This window comes from Parasteatoda tepidariorum, chromosome 8 (genome assembly GCF_982258835.1).
Source record: "Parasteatoda tepidariorum strain Cologne lab strain chromosome 8, Ptep-v5.0, whole genome shotgun sequence".
NCBI classification, from domain to species: Eukaryota; Metazoa; Arthropoda; class Arachnida; order Araneae; family Theridiidae; genus Parasteatoda; species Parasteatoda tepidariorum.
In genome coordinates, this window is record NC_141762.1 from 54,124,865 (window position 1) to 54,147,239 (window position 22,375).

Consider the following 22,375-nt stretch of genomic DNA (forward strand, 5'->3'; position numbering starts at 1 on the left):
AAAAATTATCAGAGAAGTTATCAAACATAGTATTCACAAATAAAACAACATTTTAACCCTTTAAAGGTCAATTTTAATCATTTCTTTCATGCAGAACAAATCAGATTTTCTAAATGTTGCTCAATGAGGAATTCACTGCTTGGCAAAGACGTTTTTGTAAAACTTTAGTTTCAGCAGTATGTTAATTAAATAAAAAAATAAAAAGATATGCAATCAATCTTGAAAGGCAAGTATTTTTTGTAAAAAATATTTTGGATATATAACTGAATTGTACCTTATTTCAAAATTGATTTTAAATGCATTATCGTTATTTAGAATTTCATTGTATAATCGTTTCAGCTTATTTTACATCTATTCATTTTGTTTGAAATATCTTTCATTAATGTTTAAGCAGTTTTTAATCATAAAGTAAGAAAAACCTTAATAAATACGAAAGTACTGTGTGCAATGCTTAATAACTTAAGTACTTGAACTAAGAATAGAGTACTTGTGTGTGTTTTGCATGATCATCTATAAAAGACTTCTGATTTCTGTTGGTTAGCAATTATGACAGCCTGCTAATGAAAGAATCAATCAAGAGTATGTTACTTGGTTTCAAAATCTGTTCTGCATGTAAATAATAATATAAAAGAACTGATTAAGAGAAAGAATAAGTATGCCACAAAATTTGCAATAGTCTGTTGCTTTGTAAAAGATGTTTTGTTACTTTTGTTCTTTATGAACTGTTTTGCATTAAAAAAAAAGACTCTGTTGCAGCTATTTTGATTGTAAAAACCAGGAAAGAGAATAGAAATAGTTAAGATAATATAAGAAAACTAGTTAAGAGAGAGAACAATGTCTGTCACTTTGAAGACATTGTTTTGTAACTTTTGTTCCTATGTTAGCTTTAGGTAAAAAGAGAAAAAAAGAACCTGCTACAGTTGTTCTGAATATTAATAATAAAGAACTTATTAAAAGAAAGAACAATTATGTGATGGAAATATGCCAATTTTAGGGCTTACCACTTTGCAAAAAATATTTGCTACTTTTGTTTTACTGTTACCTTAAAGAAGGAAAAAAAAAAAAAAACAATTGATGCTTTTTTGAAAATGAATGGACAAGGTGGGATAATGATTTGTTCCTTTTGTTCTTCTGTTACTTTTAAACAGAATAAAAAAAAAATCTGTAACAGCAGTTCTGAATGCAAGAAAACATTAGTTAGATACATACAATTACAGAAGAACTTTTAAAGGGAAAGATCAAGCATGTAATAAAATATGCCGAAGTCTATGCCTGCTGTTATAGAAAAGATATTGTTTTATATCTTATTGCACTTGAAAACAGTTAATATTACTTATCTTTCTCTTGGATACAAAATTATCAAAGTAAAAAATTTATAATGCCCAAAAAGCTTTTATTATTGCTACCTTTGTTTTAAACAAAAAGTTTGGGAAAAAAACAGGGTGCTACATAGTTACTGCTTTTAATATACATAGTTTTTGAAATATATAATATACATCCTTTTTAATTATATAATTCAGAATTAATTATATAATTCAGAATCTTTGCTAAAACTGAAGTAAAAAGAGTATGCACATCAGGGGGTAAAAATTAAAATTTTAAGCAAAGAAAAACGGGGATGTTGTTATAGTCTAATGAATACTGAAGAAGGCGGATTGCAAACATAAAAACTTTTTTGATTGCTGGAAGAAACAGAGGGGATTAAAAGATGATTATAAGAAACCTTTTAAAGTTTCAAAATACAATCAGACATGTTTTAATGTTATCCTCCTGCCTTCCTTATTAGTGATTAGGTATATTTCATATTAGTTTATGTTTTTTCCTTGCTTTAATTGAAATTTGCAAAAATATAACCAGTGAAAGACTACAAAATGGAAGATTTTTGATTCATAAAGTAATCAATTGTATTGATTATAAAATTGAAAAAACAAAGCATCAAAGAGAAAATGGCAAAATAGAAAGCAATTTTTACCAAAAAAGTTATAAATTAAAAATGTCATATACTTTAAAAAAAATTATTAAGAATTTTAAATAATTTGTAAATGATGGATAATTTCAAATGATTGGTATCTTTGTGAATCAACAATTTTAGTATTACACAAAAAAGTTAATAAAAGATTTATCAGTCATGAATTTCCAATAATTTTGAAATGTTGTAAAATCGAATGGTAAATTACTAAAAAGAAACTTTTTTTAGAAACTTATAGATTAATTTTTTTTATAGAAAAAGGCATATAGTATCATAATATTAGTAAATAAAAAAAAAAGCTACATGCTTCGCATTTGAGAACAAAATTCTATTTAATTTTTGTTTTTTAAGGGGAAGGTTCAAGAATATCAATATTCTAAATGCATAATTTCATGAAATATAAAAATATATACTAACACATAATAATATTGATTGTGATAAATAATTTAATAATGCTGCAATCATATGGTGTAAATATCTAACTTCATATCAATAAACGTCAAACTTTACAACGAGAATATCCAGACATACACATTTTTATACATAAGCCACAGAATACAACACTTATAGCACAGACTTTGAGAGCTTATCAAAGTAATAAATAAGTTTATGAACATAATTTTTTTTTTCAAATAAAACAGAAAGTAACATAAAAACATAGATAAGAATAGTTTTCTTGTACTCAAGAAATCGCTTTCTGTTTCATTTGTTTGAGAATTAACAGTAGCATGAAGGGGAGTGGCAAGTGACCTAGGCACCCATTTGACAATTAAGATAAATCTTCTTTTCCTTTATTTTTAAATTATTAAAATTTTACCACCACAAACAACCAAAAATAAATAAGTCTTCCATCATTTGCTTAAAATATATTTAATAATCATTGCATTCTAAAAAATCCTGCACCCTTCTAGGATTCAATGTAAAATTTAAAATAGTTGTTCGAAAATGAATGCTTAAGTTATTTTTCTTTTTTCACTTATAATAATTAGGGAAAGGATAAATAGTTACTTATTAGTACTCAAAATAAAAATAATGATAAATTGTACCATATTGTAAACAAGGCTCATTATTTTTATTTAAAATAAATCATAACAATACATTTTAAACAATATTACTGAATTAAAAATTGTTTAATATATCGAAATGTATATTTAAAATTTATTAAAAATGGAACAGAATCATTTTTAAAAAGAGGTTGGAAAAATAATAATTTTACTGGCCTTTTTATTCTTTAAACTTTAAAAATTCATATTATAACAGCACTAAACATTCATTTTGTTCTTAGTTTAAAATTGATATGATTCATTTCACGCTTAGTACTTACGTAATTTTTCTTATTGAAACTTTATTAACACAGTGATACATTTACACAAAATTTTTAAGCTAAAGAGATTTTAAACAATCTCATATTAAAGTGCTTTAAAAATTTACAAAATTTTTCTTTTATGATTTTATTAGAATTTAAAATCAAGTTGTTTTGAACCAACAAGCACTGATTATAAGCAAAATATTCATAACTCTAAAGCTATAATTTGATAGCTAAAACTTTACTTAGTTTTTATTTTATTCTTATCATGGAATTAAAATTTTTATTAGGTAAATATTTGGCTCAAGTAAAATATTTTAAGAAGAATATAATATGATTTCCAAACAAAATTAGAAATGAAGTTTACGTGTATTAACTATAAAGAAAGATCACCTCTTTACATTTAAGGAAAGAAAAAACTAAGAGTGTTTTGTTTTAAATCAGTTTTTGATAAAATAATATACTTATATTCATATAAAAGGGATTTTACCAAATGTATTAGAAATTTTTATCTAAGCATACTCTTTAAATTTTTTTAAAAAAAGCTTATTTTTTGCTCATTAAGTGCTTATACTCCATTTTCCAGCCCATCTAATTAGGGTCATTCCCCAGGTCATCCACACACTTCTGCATGCTACTGAATATGAAGATATTTCTCATATCTTGTAACAATTTTTGCATCAGGGATGCCCATTACAGTCGAATCTCGATCCATCGTTTTTGCATCTTTCATTATTATCCGTATTTATCCTATTGCTTTAAAGCTCCTGTCACAAATGCTATTCTTAAAATGTGAATAATTTCTGTTTAAATCATTTTTAAAACTAGCAGAGTCCCGCATCTATTGTTTGACCAACATTTGAATAAAAACATTGAAGTTGATTTATTTCACGAAGAAAAACTGTAACTCCTGATGCTAATAATGAAGAAAATGTGGATTTATTAATGTTAAAGTAAAACGCTTTAAACAACAGGTTTGATATTTATGCATCATTTGAAAAAAAGTGATATTGATGAAGATCAAATTAAACACAATCAATTTTGCAAAAGCTCTTGAAGCCTTTAAAACAATTTTTGCATCCATGCAAACTTTCAGAAAATGAACAGCAATCTTTAACAGATTTTTGAAAATTTATTGTTTGCACTGAGATGAAAGAGAACCGAAATCCCCAAATATTTAACAAAAAATTACTTATTTATCCTACTTTCGCATTGAAAACACTTTAGCAAGAAGCATATAATTTTTTCAATTAAATTTGTTTATACTTATAGTAAATTTATCGATTTTCAAACATTTTCTAGTCATTATTTGATATGTAAATTTGAACCACATTTGTCATTTTCCCACGTCTTTTGTAATAATGAATGGTCTCTTGAGAAATGATTGATCGAGGTTCTACTGTACGCAGACGTTTCATAGCTTCCATTAATTTTAAAACAGAAAACAAAATTATGGATAGCTTTTGTAAAACAAGAAATATTTATTTTTTAACTTTCATCATATTTACTTTCTATATTTTGTTAGTAATCCTTGTTTTTTTTAATAACTTCGTCAATTTTTTTTTAACAGTAGTAATTATTCATTTATGATTCTTTTTCATTTTGCTAATTAAATTCAAATAAAACCTTCAATACTTAATGAATTATTCTCATCTCTTTGTATGTATTTAAATATAATAAGTTTTTTTTTTTTTTTAGTTTGTTGAAGGAAGTACCAATAAAATATTTCATTTTGTACTTAATATCTTTGTGTAAAAAGATGATAAAACATCTTTTTCGTTTGCACCCATGTTATACTTTTATTCTGATCAATCACTAATTCATTATGTTTAATCAGTAAATAATTAAGAATATAAAATAATTTAAACAATAATAATATTTTTAAATTTGAAAAAAAGTAAAATATATTTAACATTTATAAACAACTAAAAATAAAATGAAATAATAAAATAAACAATAATTTTAAATAATATTTTTAACACTTTAATTAAAATTAAATATTTGGATTTATAAAACATTCAATATTATCTGCAGATGTAATAGTTAACACCAAAAGCATCTATAACTTTCTTACGATCTTGTTTACAGGCACACTTGCTCATGGAATGTAAGAGTGACTAAATAAGCATATTAGTCACAGTCAGTGGAAATTCGGAATGATGCAAATAAGCTTCATATCCTAAATTTCATTAAAAAAAAGTCACAATGAGTTCATGAAAATATGAGATGAAAAATTTCAACGATGAGTTTCGAGGATGGGAAGTAACGGTGAAAGCCCCTTTTGAAAGGAAATACTGACTTAGATCTATCGTTCAGAATTGGGAGATGACTTTGATAATGACGCTGTCTCCTCTTTCACAGTTTCCGAATAACAGTGATCAAGAAAATTGTCCATAGTTTGGTAAAGATGCATTTTTACATGACCAAGTCCATGGTTTTCATCAGGATACACCTTAAGAAATAAGAGATAGCAAAATAAAATATCATCCATATGTTGCACAGGTAAAGTAGTTAAAGTTAGTTTTTTTAAAGAAACTAACTTTAACTATATATAAAATATTTTTTGAAATAAGGGCAAATTTAAGTTTCAAGACTGCTATTTTTTCATTGCAACTAATTATAATGCGTAAATTTTGAAATAATTTTTTTTCTAGATCAATAATGTTGACCTGTGTTGAACTAAAATCTTAAAAAAAAAAAAAAAAACAACAACAGCAACAATGAAATAAAACTAAATACATTGCTTAATATCGAATTTTTAAAGAAAAACTAAATATTCTTATTCAAACTTAGACCTTAAATTTTAGTTCAAAACATCGCTAATATTTTACAAAATTTCATCCAATATAACAATCAAAATTTCACAGAATTTTATAAAAAACTTTCGTTTTGCAATGAGTGTTAGTCTAAAGGAATTTTCTCAAAATTAATATTCTTCAGAAAATGCATAAAATATTCTAAATAAAAATAGTAAAATAAAAATTACGAAATTTCAAGTTCCATATAGATTTTTTTCCAAGAACTTTCCCGATGTGCATATTTTTTTTTTTTTTAAATACACAAAAACCACAAAAATTTGCCTTAAACCAAGAAATTAAAAGAAATTTGCATAATTCTGAATAATTGGCAGCTATGATAGTTCATAAGATAATAAATTTTTACCTGCATTCGAAATATTACTCCAGCATCAGTAAGTGCTTTTGCTAACATCATAGATTGCTGTGAATGAACATTGTCTAGAATGGAAGCAAAAGAGAATCAAAATTAATTGAGGAATAGTAATAGCTAAATAAGAATAATATAAAAGTGTGTTAAAACAAAACAAAATAGCATCTGAACTATGTACTAGGTCAAGGATACACGCGTTTTTCCAAGTTATAACACCCTAACGAGATTTAGAATTGCCACAACCTAACTGAACAACATAAAATTTTTCTGTAATATAATATTTATCAGATGCAAATAACATATCTATGTTTCACATGTGTGAGTCTATAAGGCAGAAAATGTGAAAGAAAGTGGTGAGAATATAACATCAAAATGACCGCTCACCACAGGGCGATAGCCAAAGGTGCCCACTGGGTATCGATAAGAAGCAGCGATTCTGGCATTTCTAAGGTCAATGGGAAATAGACCCAAGTGTCAGCCTTTAAAAAAAATTAAATAAGCAACTATTTTTTTGAAAGAAGATTGTCTAACGATGAAAGTACATAATAGCAGAAAGACTCTGGAAAGAATTCTCCTTAAAATGTCCAATGCCTTCATCCATTAATTTGTGGTGGAAAGATTCACGTGGAAGGAGAGTTTTGTAACAATTCAAATATTTTAAAGTTGTAATGTATACATTAAATGTATTTTTCCTCTCCAAATATTTTTAAATAAAGTTCTTTAAATTCAGTATGTTTAACTAAATTTTGTCACGTATTTATATTATTTTTATTGTTTAAATAACTTTTTATAGCCACAGATTATGTTTAATATGAATTTAAAAAAAAACATAATTTAATCTAAGTAAAAAAAGTTAGCAAAAAGTGGCTATTAAATGAAAAGGGCCTATTGTTATCAGTCACTGACTCATTAGATTTGAGGAAAAAGTGGTTACTAAGTTTTAAGAGTCAACCGGCCACTGGCTACTAGCTGAAAATTTAAATTTTCAGGTCTATGAGGATATAACATAATTGATATAACTTATACTTAACAATGACTTAATTTTAACTGTATTTAATGAAAAAGTTTCAATAATAATTCGGGAAATATGTATGCTTTTTAGAATAAAATGCTAAAAACACAATTTTACACAGGTAAATCCCACAGCTTAGGACAAAATTTCCCTTTTTTGCAGACATTCAAAACTCAATCAAATAAATGTAAGAAAATTTGGTTTTCAAGTCAATTTATATAAAAATATTGTGCAATAAATCTGTATGAACCGTCTGTAGACACAGGCAAATTTAATTACGACTGTTGGGAAATAAAAATATTTATGATGAGTGATTTTGAACTTTTTCCATTTGAATAGCAAGAGATTGCTATTGATTCTCTAAGTTAACATGATGAGGTCAATTATCCCTTAGCACATACTGATGTTATTTTGAATATCATGCACTCCTTTATATTTAAAAGAATAGTAATGTGGACAAAATTCAACTCATCATGGTCATTTGGACAATGGTTATGAAAATGCAATTATTGTATAGTTTTAAGCAGTACGAAATCTCATTCCTAGTTTATCTGCATTGTGTGAGTAATTTCCAACGAATTTCACAAGAAAAAACAATGTTAAATGCAATATAAGTTCATCAGGGTCAAAATTATTCCATCATTAACACCTGCAGAATTTTTTGATCAAGGTACCTTGGGGAAGATGATCATAATATTCATGTAGATGGATTTAAATAAATTCCAGCCTTATACTGGTATTTGATAAATTTTCTATCTCAGTTTGAAGCCCAAGAAAGTTATAAGTGAAAGTTAAGTGGGATCATACTCCCCCATGAGCATTTACAGAATTTTTTGATCATGACACTTCAAGGAAGGGATAATATATTTGAAGGATGCTGCGGCATACACTATAAACACTCCTCAATTAGGTTTCACAGATAATAGATTTACAAGTTTCTCATTCATTGCATATCAATGTTAGAATGATCATAAATATTTAACATTTACCATCAGCAGTTCCATGAACAAGAAGATATTTTTTTCCTTTGAAATTAGAGGCCTGTTTCATGACATCTGATTTTTCATAATTCAGCAGATTATCTCTGGGTGATGGACTTTGCATATATCTCTCAGTGTATATTGAGTCTAAAAAAAAAAGAGTGTATCAATTTTTATATAAGAGAATAAGTAGCTATAGTGCGCATATATGAAATACTAGCTGAATGTTCAGTCATTGTATGAGGTAAACAAGAAAGAAATCAATAAATTGGTATTAATCAACATTATGAAATCTAGTATTTTAAAAAATCGTTTTCAAAATATGCCGAAAAAATGTGAATTTTCATTATCTAAACTTCTTTAAATAATTATAATTAGTGTAAAAAGTATTAAACAGTTTTTGACATCAATAACAAATTTTAAAAGTCATTATGTACATTTTTATAATAATAAAAAATTACCTTATCTATTTATCTGAAAATTATTTCAAATAATTGTTTAATGATAAAAGCTAATATTTACTAAATAATTGATATAGAAAAGATATCAACTTGTGTAAGCTATTAGTACAAATAGCAACAGTTTAAAGTTTGGACAAGTGGAATAAAGCTGAGCATGGATGATATATATCTTAATGGAGCAGGAGTAAAAATGTTTGTCTTTCAAAATTTATAATACTATAAGTATAAAATGCAGTTGATTAATTTAATATGTTTTTGAAATGTCACAAAACATTTTTTTTAATATCAAGTTATTTGAAAAGAGTTTAAAATAAATTCATAGTGCAATAACATACCATAATACAACCAGCTTGTAACAGGTGCAACAGAAATTCCACAAGCAAAGGTGTTTTCTCCTGTTGCTAAAGCTAAAGCTGAGGCAAACCCTCCATATGACCATCCAAAAATTGCCATATGTTTTTCATCAATAAATGAAAAATGCTCCCCCAAGAAACTAAAATAGTATGAAAAAAAAATTGATCAGAACAAATACAATGAAGATAAATTATAAAATAACAAATTTGTAATATAGAATTAATTTTTTGGCTCATTAATTTTTAAATTAATTGATATTTGGACTTTAATTGAGCCTTGGGATTTTATTTAACCATTTTGGTTTACTCAGAATATAAAATCTTAGAAACATAAAATCAAATTAAATAAAGAAAAAATTGAATAAATATATAAATTAAATAAATATTTAAATTAAAATGAAATCATAACTAAAAGAATTTTTTAAATAAAAATAACAGCAATAATATTGCTAAATGATAAGAGAAGTGAAAAAAAATGATAAGATCACTTTTGAAAGCATTTGTGGTGGGGGGGGGGAGGGCTAGGAAACTAGTAAATTCCTTATGTAGAATATTATACAGAATTATTATTTTGATTTCACAAAAGAATAAAAATTTTTTTTTTTTATTCATCTAAAATGATTTCATAGAAATACAAATTTAAAAAAAAAAAATTCTAGCAGCACTAAAATATTTTGAAATACATAGATTAGAAAAAGATTATGACTGTTATAAGTTCCAAGCATGATAAAAGTATTTTTGAATAAGGGGGAATAAGCTTATCTGATATCACAGATTTCAACAGAAAATAAATAGCTAAAGTAATACTAAAATAATCATATTTTTCTTGCTTTTAATTGAATTGAAAAATTCGAACTAAAACTCACACAAAAAATGTATAAATTCTAAATAAATTTCAAATCAAATTAAAAATAGCTTTATAAAATTACACCAGTTATAATAAAATAAATTGATAAAATTATACCTTTAATTAATTAATAAAAATTTTTTAAGAAAATTTTTCAATTAATTAAATAGTACAAGGTAAATTAATATTATATTAGAATTCACACATCTTACAAGAAAAAAAAAAGATTTCTTTTTTACTGGATATTTAAATAAAATTTAAAAGAAAAAAAAATTGACATTAAAGTACCTTGACACAGATATCTGATCCATAATCTCAACAGTTCCGAGGCGTCTATAAAGTTCATGTAAAATTTTGTCACCTTGATTACCACTACCTCTACCATCTATACTGGCGTAAACTACATTCTTCTTACTAGCCAGGTACATACCCCAGTTCACACTAAACCTTTCTGTAACCATTTGTGTTCCAGGTCCTCCATAACTAATAAAAAACAAATTTATTAATCTAATAATTGAATTTCACTTTCATCAGAATTATATTTTGTCTATTAATATTGACAAAATTTATTTTAAAAAAGATGAGCCATTAATAAATATTTGAAACGAAAGAAATAAAAATTGAAGTAAATAAAGGATAGTAGATAATATCTATTTAAATGACAAAAAAGGGGGCTTTGGGGGAAGTTCGTTACCTCGAGAGTTACAAAATATACATAATGGATTTTATAAAATTCAGATTTTCTATAAATGTTAGCAGAATTGTTAAAAAAAGTGTGCCATTAATAGATATTTCAAAATGAAAAAGAAACAAAAATATACTAAATAAATGGAAATGAAAGGCTTCTTGAATAATTTGATACAATAAGATTTTATTTAATTTCTTTCTTTTATAGAACATTAATAGTATACTTTTTCTGTATGAATGAAAATCTCATGAAATATGTAAATTATTATTACAGTGAAATCTCCAGAAAAGACCACCCGTATATAGCGACCACCTAAATTTATGACCACTTTTGGGAGGCACAGAATTTTTTCATAGGCTTTGTGTTGAGGAAAACCTCTCCCAGCAACCGGGCAACATCTGCACTAAATGCCGAAAAGGTTAAATAAGGAAACACGTAAAAATATCAAAGTGGCATTTTAGTACCAAGAAAATGATACTAACTAAAATTGAAACAGTTTGTGAAAAATCATGTACCTTCTATAATAATTTTGAAGTCAATGCAGGTAACCTCAAAGAACGACTAACCTCCATCAGCGACAAACGACGAATTGTCGCTCCAGAGAGGTTCCACTGTATATTGCAAACTTAACTATTAACTAAACAAAAAACTATTTGCAGCTAAATAAATAGTTAATTTTGTTTTTGTATTTTTAACATTAAGAACTATTTTTAAGAATAAAAGAAAAGAATAACTATAGTGACGATTGTTGTTCTTAGATAATTATTTTACTGGGGATAGGCAGTTGAAAAGAATTCACTATTTTTTAGGTTTTGCAGCTTTTGGAAAAACAAAACACAAATTGTAGGAATTATTTTTATTTTAAACATCTTCCACATAAGTTTCAGTAAATACAATTTGAGGGAGCGCTTTCTGAATATAACAAGCATAGATTATATTTTTTCTTTTAAAGAATAAATTATTGGCAAAAAATCTATTTTTTATTTTGCAGTTTTTTGGTTTAGAAAAAATGAAATAGGCCACAGGAGCCAAGGGATCTTTCTCTTCCTAACCTATTGGATCAAAGTTTCATTCAAAATTGATAAGAAAGCAGTCACTTCTTAGTTTAGAGATCCATTATTTGGTGAAAGATAAACTTAAGAATGTATCAATTTTAATGAAAGACTTAAAGAATATATCAAATTTTAATGGATTTAAATTTTTGTGTTAATGTGGGAATTACAAAAAAAATATCTGTTTTTAGAACTTGATTTTTGCTCAGTTGTAATTATATGGAAAAGACTTCAACAGTTTTTTTTTTCATCCAGAAAACGGTTAGAAGGTAAAACATAAATTTAATTACAAGAAAAAAGTAGGAAAAATGTTATGCATAATTGGATGACAATAATAAATCTGATTAAATGGAGAATTAAGAAGCGCAAGAGCTAAAAAAGCTATATTGCACCAAATTTAGAATAAATTGGATTCACTATACTTAAAATAAATCAACACAATATTAAGTGCTGAGGTAAATTATGATTGATGCAAAAAACTAAAGAGCAAGGGGGCACAAAAGAGTTTTTTTTCATATTTATGTAAAGAAAGAACTCTGTGACAGTAAAAAGTAAAATTATTTGAAAAATGTACAGTAAATGTAACATTTATGAAATTTAAAATGATATGAAGATATGAATAATGGTTTGAAACTTGCAATGGTTTGAAACTGGCAAAGAGCTGGTCTTAAATTTCGATTTTTATCTACCTAAAATTTTATAAATATAGAATTTAAGGTGTTGTTTCAAATGATAAGAAGTTTTACTGTAAAAATCTGTTGTAAAACAAAATATACACTTAAATTTAAAATAGAAATATTGTTGCTGAAAATAATTACGGGGTAAAAGACTTACACTTCAACAAGCATGGGATATTTAGTTATTTCATATTCTTGTAGAGCAGGTGGCAAATACAAGCGAACATTTGCGTCTGAAAAAAAAAAGTTGAAATTATTGTCTCAGGAGCAGAATTTTATCTTTTTAACAAGACAATGACAGTAAAAATTCTTAGAGTATTGAAACTGAAACAATTTATAAACAACTCTCACTAGTTAAATTATTACAATTTCTTTAATGTTGAATAATTTTATTTTGCAAATAAAAATTGCAAAAGGAGAAATAATAATTTGTTGAATATCAAATTATATATAGCCTGGATACCTTATTAAACAACCTACCTCCTACATAATTAAACAAAAATTATTAACTCCATAATTGAAATTTTCATTGCGATTTGGACACTAATTATTCTGTAAGGATCTTCATTGTTCTGTGAAGCATGGAAAAAGGTTTAAGCACTTTTTGCTTTAAGGACGATTTACATTTAAAAAATAAATTGCGACTGTTGGGTTGGCAAAAAAAGCAACTTCGGTTTTTAAGTAAGAAATGAAACTCAATTTTTTCTATACGAAAATCAAATATCATAGATTCTGTTTCTTGCTTTTTAGCCATCTTCATGATAACTTCTCTTCATGACCAGCCATAGAAATTCTGGTTTTGATAACTTCGTAGTCATAGACTGACAGAACTTTTGGTCCTCATCAGCAAAAACTCAATTAAGTGCAATTTGAGGCCATTATTATGATTGACATTTAAAATGTTTTGTAAACTTCAAAATAAATGATAATCCAAGATCAGAGCTTCTGGGAATTTCTCCCACCTCATTTAGGGCATCCACATTCAAGCTCTATGGCAAAATTGCCCATGATCAATGGAGCGCTGCTGGCGGTCAGAGACAAGCTAAGGAGCTGAATCCTGACTGTCCTAGTGTACGTCAAAAGGAGCTTTTAAAGCTTAATAGAAACAGTTTAAGGAAGATCATTGGTCTTCTTACTGGACACTGCATCCTCAGGAGACACCTGTACATAAAATTTGAGCATTTAGGGCAGCATTGCGTCAAAACCTGGGAACTGCAAGATGTTCCTGTAAGGTGCTTGCTGAATTTTATTTCAGCAAGCTTTCATGCTAATCATGATTTAGGGTTTGGGTGCAATAGATCTCTGGACGATGTGACCTGCTCTTTGGAGCTGCCCAACCTCTAAGTCTAAGATCAGAGCTTCATGGGTATGGAGAATTACTTTTCACCCAAGATTTAATAATTTTGCATGCCTTGATAAAGATGTGCCTGGACTGACATTGTCAATTCAGAATACAATTCCTTAACGATTTGTGATCCCCTATTAAGTCTTGACTTTGCACCCCAATGGATTACCATTTATTTCTAAGTTTACAGAACCTTTTAAATGGTAAAAATTTCAATCATATCGGTGGACTCAAATTGCACTAGGTTTAGTTTTTTGTTGATAAGGAAAGATTGCACAAGAACATAAAACAGAATCAATGATAAGTGGTAAACTAAATTTAATTTCTTACATGGAAAAGATTGAGTTTTATTTCGCTCTTAAAAACTGAAGTAACTTTCTTGCTTTTGACAGTGACATTTATGTGGCATTCAATCTATGTGAAAGTGGCAATACATTCTAAATAAAATAAACTAAAACAAATCATAAGTATTTTAATCTATTAAACTGTAATATTAAAAAAAAAGTGATTTCAAATTTTATTCCTACCTAGCTACCTGAAATTGCAGAAGTTTTACATATTATATTTTAAAAAAATATTGAAAAAGGTAGTACTACTTACAATAGTTTCCATCAATAGGCACTTTGAGATTTTTTACTTTGGGCATAGCTCGTTGATCCACTAATTCCCGAAGCTCATCATTTGTATCCATTATTGATACTAAATAAAACAAAAAAGGTTTATCAAAATTTTATAGACAAAGGAGATAAAAATTCTTTTATATTATTTAGTTTAAAAAAATAGTTTCAAAGTATCAAAGGTAAATAGCTTTTAAATCAGGACGTCAGCGAGAAGACATTTTCAAATTCCCGAAATTCAAGATTTTCTTTGTAACTTGCAGACAACGCTGGTCCAAAAAATAAGATTAAAGGACAATTTATAAATTCAAGGATGCTGATTTTGAGTAATTTACTAAATAAAAATTATGTTCACAGCATGCCTGTGAACAAATTCTGTCAATAAAAATTAAAAAATATGTACATAATATTTACATGATGCAAAACATATGTTAATATGAAAATGAAAAATAAAACAACTAAAATTAACTTTCTAACATTTACTTGATAAAGGGAATAGCTTGATAAATGAGAGGAATGAAATATATACGATCTATATTTAAATATATTTATTACATAAAATATCAAATTAGATCATGGAAACTTGAATGATATTTTGCTACTTTTATTTTAGCTATATTATGGCAAGCTTTTCGTTGGAGGCATGAACTTCTCAGCATCAACTCTCACTTAAGAAATTTTCGAACACTTTTTTTAAAAAATGCTTAGCTCTAATCCTTCATTATCCCTTTTTAGCAAACAACGGGCACCGTTTTTTTCTCCAATAAAACTAATTTCAGTCTTAGTCAACTCAGTTAACTTAGCCTTAATTTCAATATTTTTAATTTTAAAAAGTATAAATGCGATGTGATTTTTAAATTGCAAAAAGACGAATCACAACGTTTGAATATGTATCACAATGTGTGATTTTTAAACCACTTGAATATGAATAGCGTTGCTTGATTTTTAAATTGCGAGATGAATAACAACGTATGATTTTTAAATTGCGTGAATGAGAATCGTGATGTGTGATTTTTAAATTGCGAGAAGACGAATCACAATGTATGGTTTTTTAAAAAGCATAAATAGAATTACGATGCGTGATTTCTAAATTGCGTAAATTTGAGCTGCAATGCGAGATTTTTAAAAAGAGGGAGGACGTATCTCGATGTATGATTTTTGAATCGCGATGTGTGATTTTTAAATTGCCAAAAGACGAATCTCAACGTATGAATTTTAAAATGTATAAATACGAATCATGATGCGTGATTTTCAAATTGCGTGAATACGAATCCCGATTTTTAAATAGCGAGAAGAGGAATCACAATGTATGATTTTTAAAACGCACAAATAGGAATTGTGGTGTATGATTTTTAATTCGCTTATATATGAGAAGTGAGGAGTGATTTTTGAATTATGAAAGACGAACCCCAACGTATGATTTTAAAACACATGAATATGAATCGTGGCATACAGACGAAAACAGGTTAATACAATACCGCCTCTTAATACAGCTTTAAACGGTTCCACAGTTGTGTTGGTGTGGAAATGACGTCAACAACTTTAGGACCACAGATATCACTGGGAAGAAAGATGGGATAAAACTTGTATGCATCATACTTAGTGAAGCACTGTTTACAGATTGAAGTAGTCAGCGATAGCTTGTTTTAAAATTTTTTCTATTTTATTAAAAATTCTTGAGAAATTCCCTGATACATCCAGAATCAACAAAGTCCCCGATTATTCCCTGTTTACTCTATCACTGAACACCGAGTAAATATTTAAAGTGGAAGAGGTGAAGTAATGTTAATGCTTGTTTTAAATGTTTAAACATGTGATTGTAGGAAGAAGAAATTATCTTAAAAATTTTTTTTCAATGCATAGTTTTTTCCTTTTTGTTCATAGATATATGAAATTTAAAGAGATAAATTTTAATTTAATAATTTATTTTTCTTATCGATACATAAAAGATATATTGAAAAAAATTATGCAGACCTCCTTTTTCGCTTTTCGCAAGAAATCACACGAATCGAGCAGGCCAAGAAAGGGTGAATTAAATGCATGTTTTTAGATTGTTGCAATAAATAATATCAAGATTTTAAGAAATAAGCAAAAATGAGTAGATATAACTGCTGAAAAAAAGATAGAATTATCGCGTTAAATATAAATACTCAGGTGCGCGATTTGAATTTTCCGTATCATAATACTACTCCGTATCATAATACTATTTGGATTTTAAAAAATTGTGTGAAAATTTAACAGCAACGACTGAATTTTTTTTCTGATCTGAAAGCCGATAGGGTTTGGCACAAATCTAGTGCATCAAAAAGTAATTACTAAAATGTGAGATACAAATTTCAAATTTTTCTATACTGTATAAAAATATCGAGATTTAAAAAAACCATGCGAATATAAGTAGCAAAAACAATGAAAAAATTGAAAAACAGTGATATCATCGCGTCAGAAGTGACTAATAAACGATCAAATTGAATTTTACGTGTTGTAACAATAATGTATAAAAATAGACAAAAACAATAATATTAAATAAAACAAACCTATATGATTAGATTGAGTGAGACGCATTTGCACTTGGGGTATTCCAGGTCCCAAGCAATCCAAAGCATAGTAAGTATAATTCAAACTGAATGATGCATCATTATATAAACAATCGGGCCCTAAATCACAAGTATAGCAAGTTACTGTTTTCGGTTTGTTATGAGTTGTATCTGTCACTCCAAATAAGTGTCTTTCCCCAGGTTTGCCATCTAAAGTTGAGATATAAAACCTACAAAAATAAATAAAATTAAGAATAATGACACAAATGAAATAAAAAAACAGAGAACATAAAAAAAAATTGAAATATGACATCAAGGGACAAAAAGTCTTTTCAAGACGTAACAATACATTATCACATAAATCGAAATTGTTTGGTCTTTTTATCATAGTACACTAAATACAAGAATGAGAAAGATATCAATATTTTTTAAAATTCATGTTCATTTCTGCGTTTGTACACTGAAATGATTCCAAACTGTAAGAAGAACAGCCACTAAAACATATATTCTTTATATTTATCGTGTTATTTATTATATCATACACAGGAGAAAAAAATAAAATAAACAAATAAAAAAAATTCCACATTTTGGGCAAAAAACATCATCAAAATTCAATAACTGTTTCCTTCTTCAATAATAATAAAAAAAGAACAATGAAAACATTATGAAAGGAAAACCATCAGTAATAGTTGCTATAAAATGAACTCAAAAGTTTTCCTCACACATTTATGTAAATAAAATAAAAGAGTGTAAAAGTTGAAAAGGCAAAAAAATGTGCAAACAGGAAACCTAATAATAAAAGTATGGGAAATCTATTATCTGCATTTTACAAAATCCCACAATTTATTTCTACTTTTGCTATTATCATATTTCTGTGTAAATGACCCATTCTAGGGGGAAAAAAAGAGGAGTAGCAGTCTATTACTTTAGTTTAAAGTTCTAATTAGAAAAAATCTAGATCATTCCTTTCACTTAAAAAATACACAATGCAATTACACTTTCTCACAGCACAAACTAAATAAAACATAATTGGTGTCAGAAAATGTAGTAGATAATGCCAACATCAAATCATTTTATAAAAATATATCTAAATTTGTAAAAGATTAAAGTTTTTTCTACTTACACTATTTTCTCCACAGTATTATATCCTATTAGTGAAACAACATCATACGTCCCACTCGTAAGAAAAGTTTTTTTGCCCGACTAAAAAAAAGAAATATTTTTATATTACTATCTAAAAGAAGATAATTGGAGAAAGATATATTTTTTCAGTTTTATATTTTTTTTTAGCTTTTCAATGCAAAAAATGCAGTGTATTAATGCTAAGAATGAAATTCCTCAAATGAATAATTTTGATTTCCAACAATGTAACGTGTCAAAGGATTGTAATAAGAAAAGAAAAAAATAATTGTCAAAAGTTAAGCTTTTTTTATGTTGAGATATCTTTTAAGCATTGAACACTGACAATAAAGTTATCTTGTATATATAAGTATTAATTTTTTAAGAAAGTTATGTGGCATCACTTAGTCAGAAATTTCAAAGTTAGAAAAACGAGTTTTAAGAACTTAATTCATAGCATATCTGAAACTTTTTTTGTATTAAATTAATGACCCTTTTACAACTCTATGATTATTTTTTTCATACCTATTTCATAGGCAGCGTCGAAAATGTTAAAATCAACATGCGGTACACAACTACTACTTTAATATACATAAAAACCATTTTTATAACAATTGTTACAGTCATTTGGTACTTAAGAGAGTTGATACAGATTTTAATGAGTACCCTGAACAAACAAAATAATACCCAATCTAAAAACAAATTTGTAAAAAAGGATCACTTAAATAATAGGAATAATAATAATAAATTAAAGAAAATCATAAATGTTTTAATAATAAAACTTTTTTGGATTTGAATAATTAAATTAATTATAAAATTAGTTTATATCATTGCAACTTACTTAGTGATAAGTTGAAAAGTGCATTATTTGAGTAAAGTCTATTAATGATGACAAGATTGAATAAATAAATAAAATATTTCCAAAAAAATATTTAAAAAAAAACATATTAGTACGAAACAAAAAAACATATAATTAAAAATAGGTGAAATGAAAAATAAACAAATTGATGTTACTACTTACCTTTGCATCAACTTCAGCAACATGTCTAAAACGCCCAGCACTACCTTCTGCGGGACCAGGTAGTCTCATAAAATATCTTTGTTTAGTGGGAGGAGTGAATAATATCTTGTCATACAAGTCAATCCAGCCATGTCCGTTAGTATCTTCTTGTAAGCTCTAAAAAGAAAGCTGAATTAATTGACTGAATATTTCATAGTAGATTAAAAGACAGACATTTCTGTTCTGCAAAATCAGGTAAATTTGAAACTTGAACATTTTTGCCTTTGAAGAAAACAAGCACTTTTAATGACTTGTTAAATGCATTTAAAACTCAAATTTGAATTAGTTCGTAGCAATTAACATTTTTTGGAAATTGAGTTATGATCAAATTCAGTGGCATTATAGGATGGTAGAGCAGGGTGACATACTGTGAAATATCAATATGATTTAGCATGAGGATAATGGTATTTCAAAAAGTATTCTCTTGGTTTATTGCAAATAAACTGTCTTAACATCGTTACCACAACCACATATAATATTATTGTTAGTGTCGATAACAAAAAAATTTGATAAATATAGAAATACTGCAAACTAATAAATAGGCTCCGTCCTTTGACACTGATGCTCTCCATCCCCAAAAATTGCTATGCAATCTTATATAGTTTGCTTTGCAAACAATACTTGCTACTTTGTTAAAACCATATGAAATGTTTTTTAATATAAAATCTTAAAAATTTAAATCATTTATTAAAATATTTAAACTAATTCCTTTCCAAAAAGTTAACATTTTAAATCAATTATAAGTTGTTAAAATAAAACAAAAAAAACGGCATACAATAGGAAAATTTTCTGAAATAAAACTATAATTATGCTTTTTTAAAAATTATTACTAAAGATTTACAATTTGAAAAAGGGTGTGAAAAGAAAGGGTTTATGACCCATCTTCACTGGGTAATAACTCTTAGGGAAAACTGATTTTTCATGATATTGATTTATCAAAACTTAGAAATAAAAAAAACGTAATAGACGGCAATCTAATTTATCATTTTTGTGAGAAATGGACAAAAACTGTTCTTCTCTCTTGAACTTCAATTATGAATTTCAAAACTTTCAGCGATCACAGTAAAGCCGTTAAATGACAAAACTATTAGAAAGTAAAATTGAAATAAGTGACATACAATAGAAAAACTTGCAGAAATTAAACATTAATTATGCTTCTAAAAAACAATTACTATTAAAGATTAAGAACTTTTTTATAAACACAATCATTTTCAGGAATTCGAGCTTGGGCTGTCAATGACCAAACTCTTAAGAAGTCCACATAAAGTGGGTTTTAAATGATGCAAAAGCAAAGTGCAGCATTATATTCATAGATATTATTCCACAAAAATGTCTTGCTTCGATTGAATAATAAATTTTTTAGCAAATCAGGAATGATTGCTTATTGGGCAACTTGAATTTCCCAACATTTCAATATTTAGCATGCTTACCAGAAAATTTTTTTTCTTTTGCCAAGAAGTGAGCAGCATAAAAACTACATATTATGATTACGGAATCAACATCAACAGGTAAATCATTTATGACGGCACATCTATTTTGTATCCTTCAAAACTGTCATTGATGCTTTCTTTTGCTTTTCAAGTACGTTTATTTTTTTTGTTCAAAAAAGCGTAACAGCCCGACTTATACACATTTTTAATAGATAACAATAACAATGAAAAAATTATTAAATCTGCATAAGAAAGTTACTAAAATATAATATAGAACACTTTGATTGCTGATATAAATTATTCGTTTTTAACCTTTCAATTCTTCCCAATTATGGCTCAGTTTCTTTCAACTTTTCGTTGTCCCCACAAGAAAAGAATTTTCATTTAGAAATTAGTAAACGTGTATGTTTATACTCATGACAGCTCACAGGCTTGATATTTCAGTTCTTTGCAACCAACAAAAAAAATAAATTAGGATTTTCTTTGTTTCCATGTAAGATAAATTTATATATGGATAAGTTACAATAGGAAAATATTGCGATATATCAATATTTTAGCATGACATATCACTATATTAAAATTCCCATATCAACTAGCACAAGAGCAAAAAGTTTTAAGTGACAAACAACCAGTAAAAACACTTGATTGGTAAGACGGTAATGCACAACTTAAAAAAAAAAAATAGTTCAGCACATAAAAATGAAAAGGACTGCAAGTTTTTAAATTTGAAAAATGCCAGTTATCTCTCTCTCTCTTTTTTATAAAAACTGCACACAAAATATTTATCTAAATAAAAATGTAATGTATTTAAAAGTTTCATTTAATTATTAGAAAACTTACTTTATATTAATGGACCAATTGATAAAGGAAAAAAAATGAAAGTTTTTTAGATTTAAGAAATATCCAGGAAAAAAATATACCTTTTTGCATTCCCAGGCATTGTTTTCATCACATATACTGATCATGGAAGAATTCTGAGGTCTTTTTAACCATACAATAGAGACAGAAGTATCGCTCGCCCACTGCAATCCAGTAAAATAATAATCCCTGCAAAGAAAAATTAAAATATTATTATTATGTCGGTAAAAAGTATGTAACGACATTTGATTAAGGGTTTTAGGGGATTTGCTTTATCCTATTCTCAGAGAAATGGCAGGATTTGAATAAAAAATAGAGAAATGACACGGCAATGCCAATATGACACAATTAATGAACAAACGAATGATGGATGGTATTAGTGAACGGGAAACTCTCAACTCTAGAATAAGAAGACCACTGATACACAACCACCTGATCTATGACCTCAGCCCCAGCTGGTTGCTTATAAACAAGATGGGGTTTTAATATTCAGCTGCTGGCCAAGGTCGAGCTAAGTTTTTCTACCTAAGTTATGTTAAAATATAATTTCTACATGCCTAGGTCTTTTATTTAACATAGATTTAGTATCTGTTCATGCATTTTGATGTAACCATAATTATTTTTGTAATGTTCATCTAGAAAATTTGTTGCATTATTTCTTCATTCATGTTTTACATGGCTTTGTATTAAATAAAAATCAATCAAAAACCTTGGTGAAAAAATATGGAATGTGGCACTTAAGGGAATCCAAATTTGAGGGGAGGGCCTACTGGAAATAGAATGAATAGAACAGCTGCTACTATAAATAAATCCACGTTTTAACAGCCAATCCGGACCCATACCCATGTTGACGTGGCTCGCAGGCATCCAATTAGCACACAAGATGATACTAATTTAAA

The 22,375-nt window shown here is 27.2% G+C and overlaps 1 protein-coding gene across 6 annotated transcripts in view; it reads right to left on the minus strand.

The window, feature by feature from the left end:
- Positions 1–5,239: 5,239 nt before the first annotated feature.
- Positions 5,240–22,375, minus strand: part of LOC107452244 (prolyl endopeptidase FAP) — a 120,809-nt gene continuing 103,673 nt past the window's right edge. For all 6 annotated transcript variants that reach the window (XM_071181373.2, XM_071181374.2, XM_071181375.2 and 3 more), the window contains exons 11-21: positions 21,539–21,665; positions 19,150–19,305; positions 18,133–18,212; positions 17,010–17,239; positions 14,459–14,557; positions 12,671–12,746; positions 10,385–10,579; positions 9,232–9,389; positions 8,445–8,582; positions 6,438–6,511; positions 5,240–5,727 (exon numbers count right to left, since the gene is read on the minus strand). In XM_071181373.2, the coding sequence (XP_071037474.1) occupies positions 5,581–5,727; positions 6,438–6,511; positions 8,445–8,582; positions 9,232–9,389; positions 10,385–10,579; positions 12,671–12,746; positions 14,459–14,557; positions 17,010–17,239; positions 18,133–18,212; positions 19,150–19,305; positions 21,539–21,665 (1,480 nt within the window). In that variant the 3' untranslated portion in view covers positions 5,240–5,580. The remainder of the gene's footprint in view (positions 5,728–6,437; positions 6,512–8,444; positions 8,583–9,231; positions 9,390–10,384; positions 10,580–12,670; positions 12,747–14,458; positions 14,558–17,009; positions 17,240–18,132; positions 18,213–19,149; positions 19,306–21,538; positions 21,666–22,375) is intronic.